General features: G+C 39.9%; 1 protein-coding gene across 1 annotated transcript in view; it reads left to right on the top strand.

Moving 5' to 3' along the window:
• Positions 1 to 21,581, top strand: part of LOC136862773 (short/branched chain specific acyl-CoA dehydrogenase, mitochondrial) — a 158,669-nt gene extending 137,088 nt beyond the window's left edge. The window contains exons 8-9 of the mRNA XM_067139019.2: positions 20,785 to 20,920; positions 20,999 to 21,581. Of these exons, the coding sequence (XP_066995120.2) occupies positions 20,785 to 20,920; positions 20,999 to 21,177 (315 nt within the window). The 3' untranslated portion in view covers positions 21,178 to 21,581. The remainder of the gene's footprint in view (positions 1 to 20,784; positions 20,921 to 20,998) is intronic.
• Positions 21,582 to 22,537: the final 956 nt, after the last annotated feature.

Raw genomic sequence — 22,537 nt, 5'->3', positions numbered from 1 at the left:
CAGTAGCGGCACGGCGCCGCACGGCTGCGGGGGTACTGAAACATTAAGATCTCAGCGGCAGAATTTGTTGGACCATAATGATTTTCGGGTACAGTACTTGTGGTGGAGCTGAGGGGCCAGCGGCATGGAAATATTTATTTCATTTTAATCAGCCACTGGTGTGTTTGAGCAGGAGACGGGAGCGTGGTAATGGCCATGGCAAGGACAGGATAGCAGTTTAACTGGTCGGGGGAGGTTGTACAATTAACATTAGGAAACAAAGAACATAATTCCAAGGGCAGAAGGCCTCAAAATGAAACCAAAAATATAACCTTCAGATTTCTTTCAAAATGTAACAAAAAAATAAAAACGAGCTAAGTTAGTGCGGAAATTACACAGGTTTCACCTGGGACAGGTGAACCCTAAATATCCTCTCGGTGGCTGGATTGCTTAACAACAACGTGACCGGCGTAAGGAAATCTACAATTATGCACGGCCCATGAAATCTGGGGGCAAGCTTGCCCGCGGGAACAAAATTCTTGACCATCACCTGGTCACCTACCTTCAAATGGGTGGGTCTCCGTCCACGATCAAATCTTTCCCTAACCTTTTCATGAGACACTTTAAGATTGGCTTTAGCCTTCTTCCAAAGATCTTTAATATTATCTGGGTCTATTGTCTCAGGTAGAATATCACTAAGAGACCAAAGGTTAGAGAGCAGCGTGTTAGGTACAAACTTGAACATCAAGGAAGCTGGAGTAAACTTATGAGATTCATGAACCGCCGAATTCAAAGCAAAAGCTAACCAATGCAGGACGTGTCCCACCTAGCATGATCGCCGTGATGATAGGCAATAAGGGCCGACCTCAGATTACGATTGACCCGTTCAGCTAGAGATGGTTGAGGATAATAAGCCGAAGTAGTCACATGAGATATGGACAGATCAAAACAGAATTTACGAAAGAGATTGGATGTGAAAGCTTTAGCATTATCAGATACAATATATTGACATGGACCGAAAGAAGCGAAAATGGAATTTAAACAAGTAATGGTGGACTGAGCGGTGGCCAGCTTAGTCGGAAATAACCAAGAAAATCTTGTAAAACCATCTACACATACAAAGATGAACTTGTTGGCGTTCCCCTTTGACTGGGGAAAGGGTCCTACGTAATCGATGTAGAGACGTTCCATGGGCCGCGACGCTTGATGAGAAGACAAAAGCCCTTGCTTAGTGGACATGGTGGGTTTACTAAGCCAACATGATTTACAAGATTTTACCAATTCACGGATTTCTCCGTCCATACCCTTCCAGATGAACATTTCACGAATCTTTTCCCGGGTTTTGAAGATTCTTAAATGCCCCCCCAATGGGGTCTCATGGTAGTACTTGAAGATCATTGGTACAAGAACAGCTGGAACTACCACTTTCATCTTCTGATCATGCCTCGACGGGCAACATAAAACACCATTCCTCAATACATAAGGGACGACATGTTCCCCAGAAGAAAGGGTTTCCATGATCGGAGCCAGCGTCGGATCTTCCCGTTGATATTTCTCAATATCCCTAAAGAGCATGGGAGCATCTGTTAAGATGGCATTAACCTCAGATAGTATGGACACGGGAGGTGAAGAACTATCATCCAGATCAGGAGTCTCTACATCATTAGAAAACATACGGCTTAGTCCATCAGCAACCACGTTTTCAGTACCTCTGATATGCCTAACATCAAATTGGAAGGCCGAAATTCGGATGGCCCACCGGGCTATACGACCAGTACGACGCGGCCTACCTAAGACCCAACTTAAGGCTTGGTTATCGGTCTCCAAGTCAAATTTGACATTTTGCAGATAGAAACGGAACTTTTCTAAAGCAAATAAGACTGCCGATAGAGTCCTAGATGCATAGGCGATGGGTCGCCTCCCTAGTTCAGTCTCTTGAAAAAGGACTGCGGCTACCGCCGACGACGATGCGTCGGTTTGGACGATGAATTTCTTGGAGAAATCGGGCATGGCCAGAACAGGGGCGTTATACAGAGCTAATTTGAGATCTTCAAAAGCGGCTTGTTGAGAAGGTCCCCACTCAAATTTGACGCCTTTCCTACGAAGTAAGTTCAAGGGCGCCACTCTATTGGCGAATTTGGAATAAATTTCCTGAAGAAATTCACCATACCAATGAACCTAGCAATACCTTTGATGTCCTTGGGAGGCTTGAAATCACGGATGGCCTGTGTTCTAGAGTGATCGACTGCAACACCATCGGGCGACACGATATGCCCTAGGAATGACATGGAGGGCTTAGCGAAGGCAACCTTGGACAACTTCACAGTTAACCCAGCCTTACGAAGGCGATTGAGAACTTCTCGCAGATGATCTAGGTGTTCTTCGAAGGTCTCCGAAAATATGACAACATCATCAAGATAGTGGTACAAGTACTCAAACTTGATGTCGGAGAAGACCCTGTCTAGCAGTCTAGTGAGTACAGCTGCTCCCGTGGGGAGCCCGAAAGGCACGCGGTTGTATTCATACAAATTCCAATCCGTGGCAAACGCTGTCAGGTGCTTGGATTCCTCTGCTAACGGTATCTGATTATACGCCTGGTTAAGATCTAAGATGGTAAAGAACTTAGCTTTACGAAACCAAGGAAAACAAGAGTGAAGGTCTGGAAAGGGCACGGATTGTAACACCACCTTCCGATTGAGAGCCCTATAATCAATCACAGGCCTGAAGCCACCTTGGGGTTTCGGGACTAGAAAAATAGGCGAAGAATACGCCGACTTAGAGGGCCGAATAATACCGTCCTTCAGCATCTGATCAATGATTTCTTTCAGCGCCTTCATTTTAGGTGGAGATAGCCTATAAGGTGGAAAACAGACAGGAATCGAATCCGTAACCTCAATCTTGTATTCAATAAGGTCAGTAACACCAAGAGTATCCGAGAACACCTCTGGAAACGACTGACACAACTTAGGAATACTATCAGCCTGCTCCTCAGGTAGATGTCTAAGATCTAACAACATCTCATCCTGGGTAGGCGAAACAGATGAACATGTTACAGAACTACATTTTAACAAAGGGATTTTGGAATTACTATCAAATTTGAAAGAGCACGACTTGCTCTGAAGGTCGAGCACTAGACCGGTGTGAGAAATGAAATCAGCTCCCAATATAATGGGGCAAGACAAGTGCTTGGCCACAAACAGTTTAAATTTCCAAGTAAATTTAGATATACAAATTTTGGCATACAGAAAACCTAAAGTTTCTAATGGAGAGGAATTTGCGGAAACATAATGAACCGAAGTCGAACAAAAATCCGGAAGACTACAAACAGGTTTCAATTTGGAGTACCATTCAGCCGAAATAATGGAACAAACACTGCCAGAATCTAATAGAGCTGTTACAGGTTCATTATTTAATTCAATTTTGAGAAAAGGCACAGGTGCGGGGGTATCCGCCGCAATTCTAAGACATTCTTTGGGACCTTCAAAAGATAAATTTGAAGCCTGAGTTTTCCCTGAAATTTCGATATGTTTACTTGGGGCTGAGCCTCGGGAAGATGGGTTAGCCGACTCAGCCGAGGCCACTAGTCACTTATGATTGTTGGTGGAGGTTGCACCCGAAGTTGAGCAGGAGGGGGTGCTGTTAGCATTAGGGCAGTTCTTGGCAATATGGGAGAACGCGCCGCATTTAAAGCAGCCTTGGAATGAACCTGCTCCATTATTAGTCCTACTACATTTGATCAATGGACATTTATTGCGAAGATGGTCAGGCGACCCTCAAGCGTAACATTTACGGGGTGTGGTGGATCGGCGAGGAGGAGGCCGAAAACTACTCGAGGATGGAGAGGGTTCTTTCGTGACACGCAGTGTATCGGCGTATCTAACTCCTTCGGCTGAGACAGCCATAGCCTCTAACTTGGCAAAAGTTTGCGGACGCGACGCAAAACACAAGTATGAGCGGTATGATGAAGAAATACCTTCCACTATGGCCTGAACAATTTGATCTTCGGGAAAATGAAGGGCAAATACCCTAGTGTAAAACTTAATGTCTTGGATGAAGTCTGCTAAATTTTCATCCAACCGTTGTACTCGGTAGTAGTACTTTTGGAGCGATGACCTAGCTCGGGCGGGGATAAAATTTGCCAACAGATGGGCATGGAAGTCTTCTATGGATGACTGTTCCGCAATTGCCCTAACTATTTTGTCTGAGAGGACACCAATGGAATAAGGGTAAATTATCTGAAGGATTTGACACGGAGACAGATAAAAAACAAGGGCATGATCATGGAATTCAACTAAAAACCGTAAGAAAGCAATAACATGAGTAGTGGAGTTAACAGAAAACTTGGAAATACCTCTAAGGGCCGGTTCTACCACCTACTGGTAAAGTAGCGCGTAATTTGCCCTCCGCGTAAAAGGATGTTTCCGTCCGACCACTCCAAGGTAGCGCTATCGGCAACATAAATCGTCGATACCCGGCGTGTAATTTATCGGCCACTTCGAGGGCCCGATAAGACTTTACCTGCCGGGCAAGTTTCGAGAGCTGAACATGATTAGCTGTATTTCTGGTGATATGCAACTCAAATTAGCTTAGTATACTGAAAAAAGCAGTATACTGTAACAGTGATCGATATTGTATTGCAGGATTTTGAACATTAATGCTTCCCTGTAATTGCAGCGGTCACACCAGCCTCTTGCATCGGTAGCGCAAGGAACACATTTTATACGTCAAGCTTTCGTAAAGAAACTCTAAAAGGATATAACATCAAAATCTATTTGGAAATCATTTCAAATTGGCTTTAATTTTCTACTTTTTCAGTTTTCGGACAGGAGATATATATTACTGTATGTATATTGCCTAACTCAAGCGTTTTCGTAGCGTAATGGTTAACACGCTCGCTTCGTAATACGAAGTGTGCAGGTTCGAGTCTTTATTATGACGAATCTTTTTTATTTCTATTATTAGCGTTGTGTTAATCTGTACGCCTCTTTTCATATGTTCTTATCACAATATTATGTCTACTAGGAAAATTGCTTTATATGTATGCTACTTATAGCAAGTGATGTTATGATTAAAAGCACATAGGACTGTCGCCCAGGTAGCAGATTCCCTATTAGTTGTTTACATAGTCTTGTAAATTATTTTGAAGAAATTGGAAACTATTCCATTCCCGAATTCCTCTTCCTATGAATGGATATTTATACCGATTAGTTCTTTACATTTACAGCACCTTCCAACTTTATCTTCATAAAGTTATACAGTAAAATTAAAATGACATGCTTTATCAATAAATGGAAGCATCTGAAACTAAACGAGGTCACAGAACTAGTTGCAAATAGAGCATTGCGGAGATAGTTAATCAATTCACAGAAGCCTGCAGATAGAATGCTCAAAGGCAATAAGTCCGTAAAGAAGATGTGTGTGTGTGTATACGTATATGGAAGCGCGTAAAAGAGAGTTAAGAACAACGGCAGGGAACGAAAATACATTTTAAAATGTAAATTAGAAATACGATGAAAACCTGCGTACCTTCTATTACGGAGCGAGTGACTTGACCAATCTACTACGAGAATACTTTTCAAAAACTCTGCCTAACATGACAGGTTATAACTGGCATAAGAAAATGTAATCTCGAGATTTTAATCCCAATTAGGTATTGATATTGAAGATCATAGTTTAAAATCACGAAAGTTTGACATGAATCGTTGTCCATAACTCTTAAGACTCCCTTTATTAGGCTTTTTGGTGATAATCAGCCGACGCAAGCACAGGGAAATAAGACAATCGAAATGGGTTTCATGCATCTGACGATAGATAGCACCACACTCGAAAGCGAGAAATCGCTGAAAATCAGTCTAGCCAACTTCGTATATCGGTGTCTAGCTCCGGGTAGCTACCTAGCGCTTACGCGGAGGTGGTTGGACGCAAGCCAAAGTACCAGCCGATTTACACCTCCAGGTAGTTTACCTCCCGGGCAGCTGCCAGCCACTTTACCAGCAGATGGTAGAACCGGCCCTAAGTAACATAGCTAATGGATGGGGTAAACTGCTGAAACCAGGTGACATAGTAGAAAGGGGCCTAAGTGGCGGAGAAGCAGATTCCGAAGGTGCCCTATTTAACACAAAGGGTGGAATGGACGTGCGACGATCGGACTCGGTTCCTAATGGGGCAGATGTTCGTTGTGTAGTCGCCTCCGTACTACTTCCTTCCTCTTTAGAGGAATCCTCCACATTTACGATATTTACGACCATAGGCTGGTCGATTTTGGGAGTCGCAGATCCAGATAACAACTGACTAACCTTACTAGACATTTTGGACAAGTTTTCAGCAAGGGCACTAGCTTCCTTACCCTGAAGGTCATTTAACTTCAGAGACAATAGGTCGCATACCCTGTTATAAAAGTGGTACAACCTGGCCTGTACTCTTTTGAGTTGATTAGGAGATGGATCACTTACTTCAAAAAAACTAACTACAGATGCTAGCTCAGTAGTATTATCATTGATCGTGGAGAGAGCGTTGTCAGTCTCTTTCTCTCCCAAAGTCGGGATGGTAATAGGCAAATCAAGGGAATCTTTTAGCTTATTGGAGTCGACTGCAACCGTGCCTCCAGATTGAACGTTTCTGAGAGATAGTTCATAAATTAATTCCTCTTTACGCAAATAGAAAGGATGGAGAACCTCGTGAGGGCCGGACATGATGACAGAAAAATTTTGAAAAAAAAATCAAAAAAATTCCAGCAACTGAAAAGGGGCTAAATTGAGACCCATTCAACCACGCTCTGCTACCACTTGTTACGGAGTTATCCGTGGTAGTTAGAGGTGAAAGAAGGTGCTGGGTGGAATAGGTCTCAACAACGAAATTAAAATTAATTTAAGATTTAACAAAGGTTATATTTTCTTTTCGAGATCAAGAAATAACAAGTATAACAGGAACTCAGTTATATATCAACAAGTTAAGAATGTACAATTACAGTTTATTAATGGATTTTGGGCTTTGAGCCCCAGATTCACAATCCCTGAGCAATGAGCCCAACTTTACTTATACACAAGGTTCAACAAAGGGGCAGAAAACCCCAATCATGCCAAGGAGCATTTGCTCCCAATTACCCAGTTAAGCCTGCTCGAGGCACACAGAAAATACAATTTAAGAAAGTGCAACCCGCTCTCAAAGTTCAAGCCTATTCAAAGGCCACACCAAACTCTACCTTCAAGCTGCCCTCCAGGCACACAAGAACAGGGGTAAAAATACCCAACCTACTGAGGCCTATTCACTAAAGAAACAGGACAATTACATGGCCCCAAAATACCAACTTGAGTGGAGGCGTAACTTGTACTCCTAATACACCTTTTTAAAACCTATTTGGCTCTTAGGCCGCTTATGCAAGGGCTAATCCCATACTACGGAGGTGACACGATAGGAAAATTTATTACATTATGAAGCGAAGAAAAATGGTTATGAAAACGTAGTCACCTCAAAAACAATATGAGAGGGAGCTCGAGAGGGTTAGGCACTCTCTAACCCGATTTGTAGTTAAAGAGACGGAATTTATACCAAGTGTCTTTTACATTTTAAAGGAAGGTTACATGATAAAAGTTTCGAACCTGCCCCGAGGGTTAAACTGCTGAGCTAGCAAGAAATGAAGTTATTAAAAGGCCATTACCTTATGGAAGAACTGCTGCCCGAAGGAAGAGGTGCTTCCCACCCCCTGCTACATAATCACACTAGGAAATATGTTACAGAAGTGGCCCGGAGACCAGAAAATCAGCAGTTTAAATACCCTCGTGGAACATTCGAGACCTTTCAAGAATGAGAACCCACACCCCCCTCAACTTTATTGGCTAGGATCAAGCAACATATCCATATCGGAGAAGACATACGTTATTGGTCAAAAATTAATTAGAGAAATTCGGGATTGGCTAAATTCAAAACAAGTGGAAAGAGAAGGGTTATACTGCCAACCCAAAAAATGACTGAAAGAAATTTAACAAAGAACGAACTTATGAACACAAAATTTCTCAAACAACAGTTCCTTCACTTTGCACTAGGGTGCACAATTGTAGCTCTTCAGTAGTGCCATCTAGAAGAGAATGTTCACACTTCTCACTACAGAGAAAACAAATATAAATCGAAAAAGACACAGTTCAGAACTCTTCAGAATTTACAATAGCGACATCTTCTGAGAAACTTTAGAATTAACATGGTGGTTAAAGTTCAGGCTTCCTCCAGTAGAGGAGTTTCAACTGGCGCAAGGTTTGACTTAGTGGCGTGGAGGTGTACCGCCTGGTACAAGCTCTATAGAGAAACAGAAGTAATAGATGGTATTAGTTATCACGAAACTGTTTTTGTCGTAGTTAAAAATAAATGTGAAAGGAAGGTATTAAATTTAGGACTATTAGGCAATACCATGTGGCTGATAAAACAGGCATGAGGGAGTGTTTAAAAAAGTAACTATGATTTGTGGAAAACGGTAAATAAAAATGTAAACCGACTCTGGGATGGGTTTAAAGCAATTGTTGAGGAATGTGAAAATAGGTTTGTACCTTTAATGGTGGTAAGCAGTGGTAAAGATCCACTATATTGTAACAGAGAAGTAAAGAGACTAAGAAGGAGGTGCAGGTTGGAAAGAAATAGAGTTGGAAATGGCTGTGGAAGTAAAGAGAAATTGAAGGAATTTGCTAGGAAATTGAATCTAGCAAAGAAGTCAGTGAAGAATAACATGATGGCAAGCATAATTGGTGGTCATTCAAATTTTAGTGAAAAATGGAATGGTATGTATAGGTACTTTAAGGTAGAAACAGGTTCCAAGAAGGACATGCCAGGAATTATTAATGAACAAGGGGAGTGTGTACTATACGCGAACCTTTTCTTGAGCCCTGAGCTCCCTAGTGCTGAATCGGTAAACCTTGGTTATCTTCGACATCCATATTGGCAATCTTTGAAACACAAACTATGAATCGCTTATTCATCACTGTCCGACATCTGGCGTACACTTTACGAACTAGTACTGTTTTTGTTTACACAGCAAAGCCAAACTATATCATTCATGCTAGTAACAAGATTCGCATCGATAAATGTTATATAATGTTAAATAATATATGTGTGACACAGTTGTTGACGTAAGATCGATTCAATTCAGATTTCATTTTCATTCAGTTGGCAGTATAACTGGAACTGCCAGCGCTCCCTCCTTACTCCTCACCCCGTAAAAATCGGGCTCAAGAAAAGGTTCGCGTATAGTATGCGAGGATCTTCAAAAGGCAGAAGTATTCAGTCAGCGGTATGTAAAGATTGTTGGTTACAAGGATAATGTCCAGATAGAGGAGGAGACTAATACTAAAGAAGTATTTAAATTTACCTATGATAACATTATACGCCATCTCCAACATATGAATGATATGGTATTATCCAAGTAGTTTTAAAATTTAAGACTGCACTAGTATAACAGATTAGATAGATTTAATGTACAAAAGCAGTTTTATGATAAAATTAATGCTAAGGGTCAGAGAAATAAGTAAGGGAGAGGGAAAAAAAAAAAAAAGTCATGTCATTCATATTAAAAATGAAAATCTACAGCCTGTTTCCAGTCATTCAACCGGATCAAGAATGTAATGAATAAAGCCCCCATCTAGCGGGGAGGATGGGAAGTGTGCCAGCTGCCGAAGCCTGTCGCACTCCTCTGGGGCCATGATTAATGAATGACAGATGAAATGAAATGAGAATGGAGAGTGCTGCTGGAATGAAAGATGACAGGGAAAACCGGAGTACCTGGAGAAAAACCTGTCTGCCTCCGCTTTGTCCAGCACAAATCTCACATGGAGTGACCGGAATTTGAACCACGGAATCCAGCGGTGGGAGGCCGGCGCGCTGCCACCTAAGCCACAGATGCTCACAAATATTTAACAAGGCTATATAAATATAGATTCTTTTTTATAAAATTTCCTCTACTAAAATCATATAGGGTAATAGCAGTGGAGATTTTAACATTTTATAAAATTAATTTATAAATACAAATATATAATTCAATGTTTATCAATAAAAAAGGAATTTAAAAAGACTATTAATTTTAAGCAAACCTCAGACCTATAGGAGTGACAGAGTCCCACTTACATTTGACAGGTGAGGGACTCCCTGGTCACAGAGGCTTGTAGACTGAACACTGAAAGGCATAACAGTCTATAATGAGAGAGAGAGAGAGAGAGAGAGAGAGAGAGAATGAGAGAGAGAGAATGAGAGAGAGAGAATGAGAGAGAGAGAGAGAGAGAGAGAGAGTGTGTTTTTTTTTTTAATTGTTCCCAGTAAATTGGTGGAGCATTAGTCTAGTGGCTTGGCTCCCAAATTGACTGTCCAAAGTTCGAATCTTGACTAATTTAGGTTGATTTTTAATAGGACCCGTGCATGGTGATAGAAAGGTCACCAAGCCTTAAAACACCCCTCCACCAACTGAGCATAGGTACTTAAGTGAAGGGAAGATGGTACTGATACAAATATATTTTAAACTATTTGTTTCATAATGTATTAACTTAAAAAGCGTTAAAACTTAGTGGTGAATTTCTCTTCATTTTGACAGTGAATCAATTTGTGTTCCGAAGTTGCTTTTACCTATCACCGGAAAAAAGGCTAAATGGACATTTCTTAAGATTTGTTGCTTCATCTTTCAAATATAAATAAATAAGAAACAAACAACATACATATGGAAATTTTTCAACAAAGTCTGTGTGCTGCCAGTTTACAACTCATGTCAGATAAGAGCCTACAGCCTGGAGCACTTTTGACTGCAAACCAAGTAGCCAAGTAAGTTACTAGAAACTTAATGAATTTTGTAATCAGACAAGTGCTCTTGGCTAGAAGACACATTTTTGTGTCTATTTGTTTTGCGTCACACCAACACATATAGGTCTTATGGCGATGATGGGACAGGAAAGGCCTGGGAATGAGAAGAAAGCGGCAGTGGCCTTAATTAAAGTACAGCCCCAGCATTTGCCTGGTGTGAAAATGGGAAACCACTGAAAACCATCTTCAGGGCTGCCGACAGAGGGGTTCGAACCCACTATCTCCCGGATACGAGCTCAGAGCTGCACGCTCCTAACTGCACAGCCAACTCATCCGGTCTAAGGAAAAATAATTAAACAGAGGTTACATTGAGGTCTAAGGAAAGCTGTTAAATACCTGGTGTTTGATGTGAGAAAACAGCTCTGGAATGGTAATAAACATAAAAATAGGACTGCCATTTAAGGATAATTCAGGTTTCTTTTAGGTATAAACAGAAGATGTAAATCTATCAAGTATGTATAAGGAGTAATCAAGTGAAAACTGAACACCCGCCATAACGTACATTCCATGCAAAAGGTGGCAACACTGTTGTCAGGTATCAATACTGCCATCACTATGGTAAGAGAGCTGCATAGTGGCAGCATATTGTACTTCCTGAAAATGTGCAAAAACTGGAAATACAAAGTATATGTTTAATAATGTGTGATACGCACCTTGCATTGTTGTTGCCAGATGGGGTATGTGTCCAGGAATATCTGGGAGGATAGAAGGAGCAAATACGAAATTCAAAATCATTGTTTTTTCATGTATAACATGCTTAAACTACTTCAAGGTAGTTTCCCAGGTTGCCTGCGGTTCTCTGTCATCGATGAGGAAGGTAGGGGATACCACTGGCCTCACAAGTTTGTTAATTTACCAGGCCAATTAGCCGTGCAGTTAGGAGCGCGCAGCTGTGAACTTGCATCCAGGGGATAGTGGCTTCGAACCCCACTGTCGGCAGCCTGAAGATGGTTTTCCGTGGTTTCCATTTTCACACCAGGCAAATGCTGGGGCTATACCTTAATTAAGGCCACGGCTGCTTCCTTCCCACTCCTAGGCTTTTCCTATCCCATCGTCACCATAAGACCTATCTGTGCCGGTGCGACATAAATCAAATTCTAAATAAAAAATTTAAAAGTCTGTTAATTTGTGCTGCCTCAAGCCTAACTGCAGTTGCAATATCTTTTATGTTTTCAATGCAGTGGCTTCTTCTCTTGAGGAATGAGATCAATCACATGAACCAAGATAGGGAGAGTTTGGCGAGATCTCCTATCCTTAATACTGTACATATGTCTAACAGAGTCTGCTTTGTGAGGACTAGCATTGTCATCTAAAGTTTTTGCGTTGCCAAACAGTTCTGAATATTCTGCCTGTACTGCGTGACAAATGAACAGGACTAGAGCTGTGTAGCCAAAACAGCCCTTGACCCTTCAGTTACTTGGGGTATGCTAGGCTGAGGGGCTCAGATGGTTGAGGCTGTGGCCTTCTGACCCCAACTTGGCAGGTTTGATCCTGGCTCAGTCCAGTAGTATTTGAAGGTGCTCAAATATGGTCAGCCTCATGTCGGTAGATTTACTGGAATGTAAATGAACTCCTGCGTGACTAAATTCTGCACCTCGGCATCTCCTAAAAACCATAAAAGTTCTTAGTGAGACATGAAGTCAATAACATTATTATTATTATTATTATTATTATTATTATTATAATTATTGTTACCGTGTTTTTGTGGTAGTTATGCGTGAAAGAAGGTGCGGGTGTGAACGGGTCTCAAACTACGAAAGTAAAATTAATTTAAAATTTAACAAGGTTATATTTTCTTTTCAAAAACAAAGAAATAACAAGCATGGCAGGTACAAAGTAGCAAGTCAAAGGGTAGTTACAATATTTACAGGATTTGGGCTTCGAGCCCTGAAAACACAATGCTTGGGCAATCAGCTCAGTTTTACCCCCAAACACAAGTTTCAACAGAGGGGCAGAAAATCCCATTCATGCCTAGGAGCCCTAGCTCCAAATTACACTGAAAAGCCTCCACGAGGCATACAACACTCAATTTACAAAAAGAGCCACTCGCTCTCAACTTTAAGCCTCTCAAAGGCCACACCGAACTCCACCTTCAAGTTGTCCTCACTGGACATAGACACAGGGGTAAAATACCCAACCTACTGAGGTCTATTAAATGAAAAGGGGTAATTACATGACCTATAAAATAACAATTTGAGAGGAGGCGATCTGCACTCCTAATACACTTGTTTTTAAAACCTAATCCGGCTCTAGGCCACTAATGCAAGGGCTAATCCCATACTACAGAGGTGACTTTAGAAAAGAACAATTTGTTTTACGTTAACGAAGAATAGGTTGAGAAAATAAGTTCACCTCAAAACAATATGATTGGGAGCTCGAGAGGGTTAAGCACTCTCTATCCCGATATGCAGTTTAAAAGATAGGATAGATACCAGTTTCTTTACATTTTACGGAAGGTTACATAATGGAAAAACTTCGGACCCGCCCCGAGATTTAAACTGCTGAGCTAGCAAAGAAAGAAGTTATTAATTGGCCATTACCTTGTTGTTGACCGCTGCCGAAGAAAGAGGCGCTTCCCGCCCCCTGTTATGTACTTTACACACAGAAAGATGGAACAGAAGTGGCGCAGAGACCCTAAAATCAGCAGTTTATATACTCTCGCGGAAGGTTCTAGGTGTTAGGGGAATGAAAACACCCTCCCACAAACTTTTTATTGGGTAGGATACAGCAACATATTCAAGTTGGGGGAAGATACCTATGATTGGTCAGAAATTAATAACGGAAATTCGGGATTGGTTAAATGCAAACAAGGGGAAAGAGAGGGGTATACAGCCAACTTAAACAATAACAGAAAGAAATTTAACAAAGAACAAACTTTTGAAATAAAATTTTCTCCAAAGAACAGTTATTTTTCTTCGCACTAGGGTGCACTATTGTAGTTCTTCAGTAGTGTCCTCTAGAAGAGAAAGTTCACACTTCTTACTTCAAGCAAAACAAAAACACATCAAAAATGACACAGTTCTAAAACTCCGAAATTTACAGGTAGTGACATCTTCTGTGAAAGTAGAAAATTAATACCGTCAATAAAGTTCAGACTTCCTCCAGCAGAGGAGTTTCAACTGGCGCACATTTTAAATTAGCGGCGTGGAGGTGTACCGCCCGGTACAATTATTATTATTATTATTATTATTATTATTATTATTATTATTATTAATTATTATTATTATTATTATGATACAAAGAAGAAGAAAAAGGCCTAAGAAGAGCTGGGCCTTATTGATGATGTCACAACAACAACAACTACTTTTCAGCCCACTGATGTTGAAACACAAACAGCTACCAAAAACATGTGAGTGGATTCCACTATCCCTGCATGATCTGCAGCAGCAGATCCACAACCAGGACATCATCAATGAAGTACATTGACAGCAAGGCAAGAAAGAAGAAGACTTTGCGCTATTTTTTTTTTCTTTACGTCGCACCGACACAGATATATCTTATGGCGACGATGGGATAGGAAAGGCCTAGGAATGGGAAGGAAGCGGCCTTGGCCTTAATTAAGGTACAGCCCCAGCATTTGCCTGGTGTGAAAATGGGATACCACGGAAAACCATCTTCAGGGCTGCCAACAGTGGGGCTTGAACCCACCATCTCCCGATTACTGGATACTGGCCACACTTAAGCGACTGCAGCTATCGAGCTCGGTAAGACTTTACGACAAAGGTGGTATTGCAAATATGACCTGTAATACTGTACAGTTACAGTGTGTACCTCAAAAACTGGATTACACCAGAACACCCTGGCTGTTGTACGCCAAATGATCACTACCTTCGTGGTTGATGGATTTTGTCGAGCCTCGTGTTATTTTGGAGTTTCAAGATGCCTCCGTTCATTGCACTGCTGCTAAAATTCGGGTTTGTGTGCTCATGTACATTTATAATAAATTGTAAGGACACAATTCAGTATGCCATTTGTTTGGAGGAGAAATCTACACTGATTAATTTGACATATGTTACAGCGAGTCCACTTCTCCGCCACAGTTAAGTGATATGGCCTCCACTTGGCAGGAATCTTCCAGATATTTAAGCCGTGACATAGAATTTGGAACACTGACAATTCTGCAATGAGGGTGGGGATAGACGCTCCTGATGAAGATTGAAGATCTGTCAAGATGACACCCTTATTGAGTGTTGATGTCCTCTGTTGACCTTGCTATGTGACATGCCGACAAATCAATTCATCACATGGCAATTGAATCAGACCCATCCTTCAGTGTATTTATATTTTTGAATTCTTCTTCTTCTTCTTCTTCTTCTTCTCCTCCTCCTCCTCCTCCTCCTCCTCCTCCTCCTCACAGAAGATTGGCAACCATTGTGGAATAATTTTTCCTATTTTGTATATGCTGTATCAGATTTGCCGTACTGTGGATTTTGAGCTTCTGCCAGAGGTTGTAGACTCAGGATAATCTTTTCCGTCCTTATACACATTTCCTGTCTATCTGGCCGTCCATCTTTAGTTGCATCCAGTTGTATTTGTAATTATAGAAGATGTGACCAAAAACAGGCTGCATTCCTGTGGTTTTCAAGGGTTAACTATCTGTATTAAGGTATAAATTTTCCACTCAGTCAATACTACACATTTGAATCGTATAGATTATTTAATCAACATTATATTTTAATGTTAATTATATTTTAATGTTGATATAATCATCATCATCATCGATGTCCCAGTTCAGTCGCCCGGGTGTGGTTAACAAGCCTCCTCCACTCCTTTCTGTGTTCCACTTTTCCTGCTCCATTACTTCCGCCACATCCAATCCAGCTTCTCCAATGTACTTCCAAATCTGATCCATCCACCTTCTTCTCAGCCTTACCGAGCTTGATAGCTGCAGTTGCTTAGGTGCGGCCAGTATCCAGTATTCGGGAGATAGTAGGTTCGAATCCCACTGTTGGCAGCCCTGAAAATGGTTTTCTGTGGTTTCCCATTTTCACACCAGGCAAATGCTGGGGCTGTAACTTAATTAAGGCCACGGCCACTTCCTTCCCATTCCTAGCCCTTCCTTGTCCCATCGTTGCCATAAGACATATCTGTGTCGGTGCGACGTAAAGCAACTAGCCAAAAAGGAAAAAAAACTTCTCAGTCTTCCAACTGGTCTCTTTCCCTTAACTTCTCTTTCCAATTCCCTTCTTGCTATCCGTTCCTTTCCCATTCTTTTTACATGTCCGAATTATCTGTGTCTTGCTTTCTGTATCTTCTGTACTAACGGTTCTATATTTAGCTCTTCTCTGATTTTAATATTTTGAATTCTATCTCTTCTTGTCTTAACAGATTTTCTTAAAAATTTCATTACTGCTCTTGGATCTTATTATCTTGTCTCTTATTAGTTACCAGCGTTTCTAGTCTGAATGTTACAATTGGTATGAAATATTGTTTATGTAATGTTAATTTCATTCTCTTGGGTACTTTGTCATCATGTTGATATAATGTTAATTAAATAATTTTTAAGATTATAATCTGTAGTTTCGAATAGGTGGACATTTTATACCTTAATATAGACACTATAGTCAATACGGAACTTGAAACAATGAATTTTGCAAGCGTTAACAATTTATATGACAGATTACAGATTTTCTTGACATGGCATAAGCCCAAAAGCCTATACAGTATCATGTCTTTAGATTACCTCTTCGTTGATGACATGGTCTACCCAAGGTGTCTTGGAACATTCTGCAGTACCTCCACATTTCAAAGGCCTTCAGTCAGCTCACTGATGGAGCCTTTAGTGTCCATACCTTGACACTGTTAAGCACACCAATAACACTTCATAACACGCCAATGAGTTTCAATTTGGGCAGTTGCACACAAGATATAACTTCCACGATATTTGCGCTAAAGAAATTATTCTTTTTGTATCTGAAACTAGAATTTTGTCTCAATAGTGGAGTAATAGTTACTTTTTATTTCTGACATGTTTTTATCACGTCTTTTACCTTTTTATTGTTTTAATCATAGATCTAAGATATTTAGACTCCTGTCTGGTCCCTGTAGTGAACTTGGATTGTTCTTATTTCATATGTTGAGTTTCTATGCAGTCCATATTGCAATCAACAGAAGTTGTGATAGGGACAAGCCATGGTGGACTCCAACTATATGTCAAATTTATCAGATATACCTGCAACGTCTTTGGGCGTAGCTTCTTTGCACAGCGTAAAGTAGCTGTACTCAGCCATCAAGGTACTCCGGGACTCCATGTTTTCAAAGTGGTTGCCAAATTGAATCATACAGCATACAATCAAATATTTGCTCGAACTTCAGGGAATCGAGATGGAGCCTATTGTTCTTCTCATGGTGTTTCTCAACTAAGAACCATGCAGCATGTATTGCATTGATTATGCTGCAGATTTTCATAAATCCAGCTTAATTCATGGTCATTTTGATGTTTGTTATCCACTTGTCCAGAATCATGAAATATATGTGAAAAAACTACTACTTTTAGTAGTCAAAGGAACTATTGGATGACAACTTTTCAAAGAAAATATCCATCTATTTATATAATTGATGCCCAGGTCTCAGTATTTACTTTATTGCACATACTCCCTGAGGGTGGGGAACACAGACAGAGAATACACACACGGTATCCCCTGCCTGTCGTAAGAGGCGACTAAAAGAGGGGACCAAGGGATAATGGATTTGGAACCATGAGATTACCTGTGATTAGTACCATCATGTGAGGAACACCACTGGTTGACGTTACTTGCAATTAGTACCACTATGTGGGGAACACCATGGGTAACTGCAATTAGTACCACTATGTGAGGAACACCATGGGTCAGTGATTAGTATCATTGTGGGTGGATCACTATGGGTTTACAGTACAAGTGATTAATACTACTATATGTGGAACACCATGGGTTTACGTTGCCTGTGATTAGTACCACTATGTGAGGAACACCATAGGACTGCATTACCTGTGAATAGTACATTATCTGTGATTAGTACCACAATGTACGGAACACTGAGTCTACGTTACTTGTGATTAGTACTGTTACATGAGGAACACCATGGTTCTACTTTACCAGTGATTAGTACCATTATGAGGGGCTGGTGACCTGGATTTTGTACCCCTTTAGACAACAAGCATTATTGATTTAGAATTTTGCTTTGGAAGCAGTTCCTTGTTCAGTTTATACCATTGTTTCAAGTTATTTTATGGGAAGATGGGATATTGCAGGTTGGATCCCCTGATGGTTTTAAGTACATAACCATTGTTCATCGTCGTCTTTTTGAATTCAAGTCAGTGGATGAATTTTCGAATTATTTTAACTTTAAATATTGTGAGTTGGATTTGCTGATTATTTTAAATTTCTATTCATTCATTTGTTCTTCACCATCATGTTTTGAATTCTGGTCAGTAGATGAATTTTGGAATTTTAATTGTTACCATATCCCATCTCGTACTATTAGGGGCCGATGTCCTAGATGGTAGTCCTCTTCAAACAGCTAGCATCATCATCATCATCAACTTTATTGCACATTTTTATAGATGACGGTAACCTTGTGCAGCCTCTCAATGAAGAAAGTATGTTGAGGGGTGTGTGATGGGTGAGTGATATCATTACTGGAACAAAGCGTGTAGGATTTTTGAAATGGAAAATTGCATCCCTTAGGTTCAGAATCTTCATAAAATTGGAGGTCACTTGGTTGCAATCACAATATCAACAATCATGTAAAACTACATGTTTAAATACAATACATTGTTTCAGTTTGCCTGATACAATCCTGGCCACTTCATCACATACATTTTCTAATGCATCCTCGGTTGTTCTGACAAAAGAAGTCACCTCTTCAAGTGCCATTCCTCTCTCTTCATTAACTGTTGATGGCAGGGACCTTAAATCCATCTTTATGTAAGTTTGTCTCCTCTGCATATTGTTATCTGAAAACAATTTGAATAGCTCTCAAATCTTGTTCATCAAGAGAATCTGCTTCACATTCTGCTGTTCAAAAATGGTTGTATTAGTACATATATGCCTTGATCATATATCCCATTTTGTGATAGTGGATTGTGGTGACAAATGAATTTTATGTTTATTTTTAAAAAAAATTTTGTGTGTGACACAAGCCTGGTATTTTTTTTTTTTCTTTACGTCGCACCGACACAGATATGTCTTACGGCGACGATGGGATAGGAAAGGCCTAGGAATTGGAAGGAAGCGGCTGTGGCCTTAATTAAGGTACAGCCCCGGCATTTGCCTGGTGTGAAAATGGGAAACCACGCCTGGTATTTCTGGGAGCTCAGCCATGACATTTTGGACAACTCTGTGAGAGGCGTGAGTGAAACAAGAGTGAGGCTAGTTATGTATACCATTCTCGAAAAAGGTGCTTTGATTCCTCTGGCAGATTAAACAATATAAGTTATAGCACTGGTCACAAAGAGAAGAATTTCATCATATCTTACATGATTTGGCCATCACCAAAAAAAATTGACTTATGTAGAGAGGTTGACTTACTACAAATTTTTATTGGTGAGTGAGATTATTTCTCCCTACTTCTTTATTCCATTTTCAGCACAATCTCTCCCTAATTCATACCGGTCATGCCATTCACATTTGTTTTATTCAACAGCTGCACACTGATTGGCCTGTTCAAGCTCCTAACTTAAATCCAATCATACATATCTGGAGCAAGATGAAGCATGGACAGGCTGTCAAATTGACCTCAGTAGGCTTCACAAACACCAACATTTTCTATGACCTCATATCTGATGCACAGGATCATGTGTCTGGTTCCTGTATACCTCGAAAAATAAAGGAAATTTTGGACCCAAGAAGATGTAGGAGTCGAGTCCTCCATTCATACAGTGGTCGTTTCAGGACTGCCAATAAACCAAACATAAAAATCCAGAACTCAAGAGTGGATATAGTAAGAAAAAAATTCAAATATACTAAAATACAAGAGAAAAAAACAGATGAAGGCATTTTAACCATGGTAATTTGCCTGAGAGGATCTCATTGCTACCATCTGTTTGGCTTGATTTTTGAAGAGATTTGAGAAAAAACACACTAATTATCTATAAAAGAAAATACACAGTCTATTGACAACTCACATTCTGTGGACTGAGGGTTTATTGCTCATTTTTCTTGTATTATGTACAGCTTCGTGTCAGTAGGTATACTATAACTTTAAAGCCTTTCAGTCTGTCAAACATGCATGTTTAATATAAATATTACACTATAACATACCTGTAAAAAATAAAAAACATTATTAAACAAGGAATAAAAGCACATAAGAAAACTCTGTGTGATTAATTTCTGGCATCTTGACATCTTCAAAAACCATAAAAGTTATTAATGGGACATAAGACCAACATCATCATCCTCATCAATGTGTTCTATAATATAATTTTCTACTGTGTTAAATATATTTGCCGGCCTTACAGTCTAGGAGTAGCATACTTGCTTTTCACCCAGAGATCCTGCTTTCATTTCCCAGCCAGGACAGGGATTTTTATGTGGACAAAAGGGTTGGTTGAAGGTCCACTCAGCCTGAAGGACTATCTGACGGTGAGATAGTGCCCCGGTCTAGAAAGCCAAGAATAACGGCTATAAGGATTCATCGCACGGACCACGCACCACCACGTAATTTGCAAGTCTTTGGGCTGAGCAGCGGTCGCTTGGTAAGCCAAGGCCCATCAGGACTGTAGCACCAGGGTGTTTGTTTCCTTTTTTTTCATTTGTTATATATATTTAGTCCAGTCAATTTTTTGGAATTCTTTTATTTATTATATCCATAATTGATATAAATACAATATTACAAAATACTGTGGTTTTAAAAATGCTATTGGTTATCATTTTCCTGTTTCTATCCATTTCAGGATTATCAAAGCTGTTCACAGCTAGTGACACTATCCTGTGTTAAGAATTTTATTGTAGACTCAATTTTCTCTGTAGCACTGAAAATGTATTTGCTTGTCTCTAGGCCATGGAACATCAAATAGCACAGGTAGCTACACAAATTGAATGTGCCCGTCTTTTGGTGTACAATGCAGCTAGATTACAGGAAGCTGGCCTTCCATTTGTTAAACAAGCAGCCATGGCCAAATACTATGCAGCAGGTATTACTTTTTATAAGATGAATACTTGAGGAGAGAAATTATGTTTAATAGTACTGAAAAAAAATGTTTATGTTTCAGAGGTTGCTGGAATTACAACTTCAAAATGCATTGATTGGATGGGTGGAGTTGGTTTTACTAAAGATTTCCCACAAGAAAAATTCTATAGAGATTGTAAAATTGGAACTATATATGAAGGCACAAGCAACATTCAACTGAGTACTATTGCCAAATATATTAAAAACGAATATACAACGTAACTAATTAAATATTCAGTGCATGGTATGCTGCTTTGTATAACATCATCACAAAATGAAACAGAATCTCATACCAGCTGCACTGCTTTCAGCTAAGGAACTATCCATGGCAAATGTTGAATATTTGACTGGTTTTGGTTTGGTTTTTCTTTTTGTTTATCAAGTTATTGAGGAACCTTCTGCTCATTTATTTCTCTTATAGTACAGAATTCATTCCAGCAGAAAGTTTTTAAAATAATCCTAAGTTGACTGACTTTACTGAATTTTACGTAAGAATAACTCTGTAATTTAGTGTTCCCAAGTTGTTGGTTTTTAAAATTATTTAATGATGGCACATTTGATTAAAATTAGCTTTCAGTTATCAATAAAATACCTGTGCTTGGTATATTCAACATTGTTTGCCAATATGTGGTCTCATGGTTTCTATACCAACTGGAAATGCATCTTGAAGAAACCACAGTCTATTTCTTAGTATTAGATTAACCAATTTTCATTATTTGTCTCCACTTTTCCACCTTGGGAGACTCAGAAGTTACACATCAGTCTTACCTTCAGACCACTGCATCTTTTTATTACCATCCTCTTCTGTACCCGGTGCCCTCACCTCCTTTACCCCACTTGAGCACCCAGGTTTCCTGCAATGGGTACTACTGTTCTTTCCATATCCTCCACTAATAAAGTCTTCAGCTGAAAATTTCTGAATGTTCCCTTCTTTATCCTTGTATTCTAACAACACGGTTTCATAAGCCACTTCTCTCCATTCGTTTCATATTTAAATATATAGTGTTCTTGTTCAGTTTTCCACCAGAACATCTGTTTTCTTTATAAAATATCACACAGAGATATATATATACAAAAAGTAGCAAGAGTTATATAGTGTTATGTACGATTGTGGCTTACTGTAATCATGCATAAACCTGACACAATGTTATTAAAATGAATGACCGGGTGAGTTAGCCATGCGGTTAGGGACGTGCAGCTGTGAGCTTGTATCCTGGAGATAGTGGCTTTGAGCCCCACTGTCGGCAGCCCTGAAGATGGTTTTCTATGGTTTCCCATTTTCACACCAGTAAATGGTAAATGCTGGGGCTGTACCATAATTAAGGCCATGGCCGCTTCCTTCCCCCTCCTAGGCCTATCCTGTCATCGCCATAAGACCCATCTGTGTCGGTGCAACGTAAAACAAATTGCAAAAAAAATTTAAATGAATGTAAACACTGTGTTTTGTTTTGTTTTGTTTTGTTTTGTTTTGTTTTGTTTTGTTTTTTTGCTAGTTGCTTTATGTCTCACCGACACAGATAGGTCTTATGGCAACGATAAACACTGTTTTAATTGTAGAATCATGATAAATCCACTTCTTTTA

Source organism: Anabrus simplex, chromosome 2 (assembly GCF_040414725.1).
Source record: "Anabrus simplex isolate iqAnaSimp1 chromosome 2, ASM4041472v1, whole genome shotgun sequence".
Lineage (NCBI taxonomy): Eukaryota > Metazoa > Arthropoda > Insecta > Orthoptera > Tettigoniidae > Anabrus > Anabrus simplex.
Note: the sequence above shows the minus strand (reverse complement) of the source record. Positions and strands in the feature narration are given on the sequence as shown.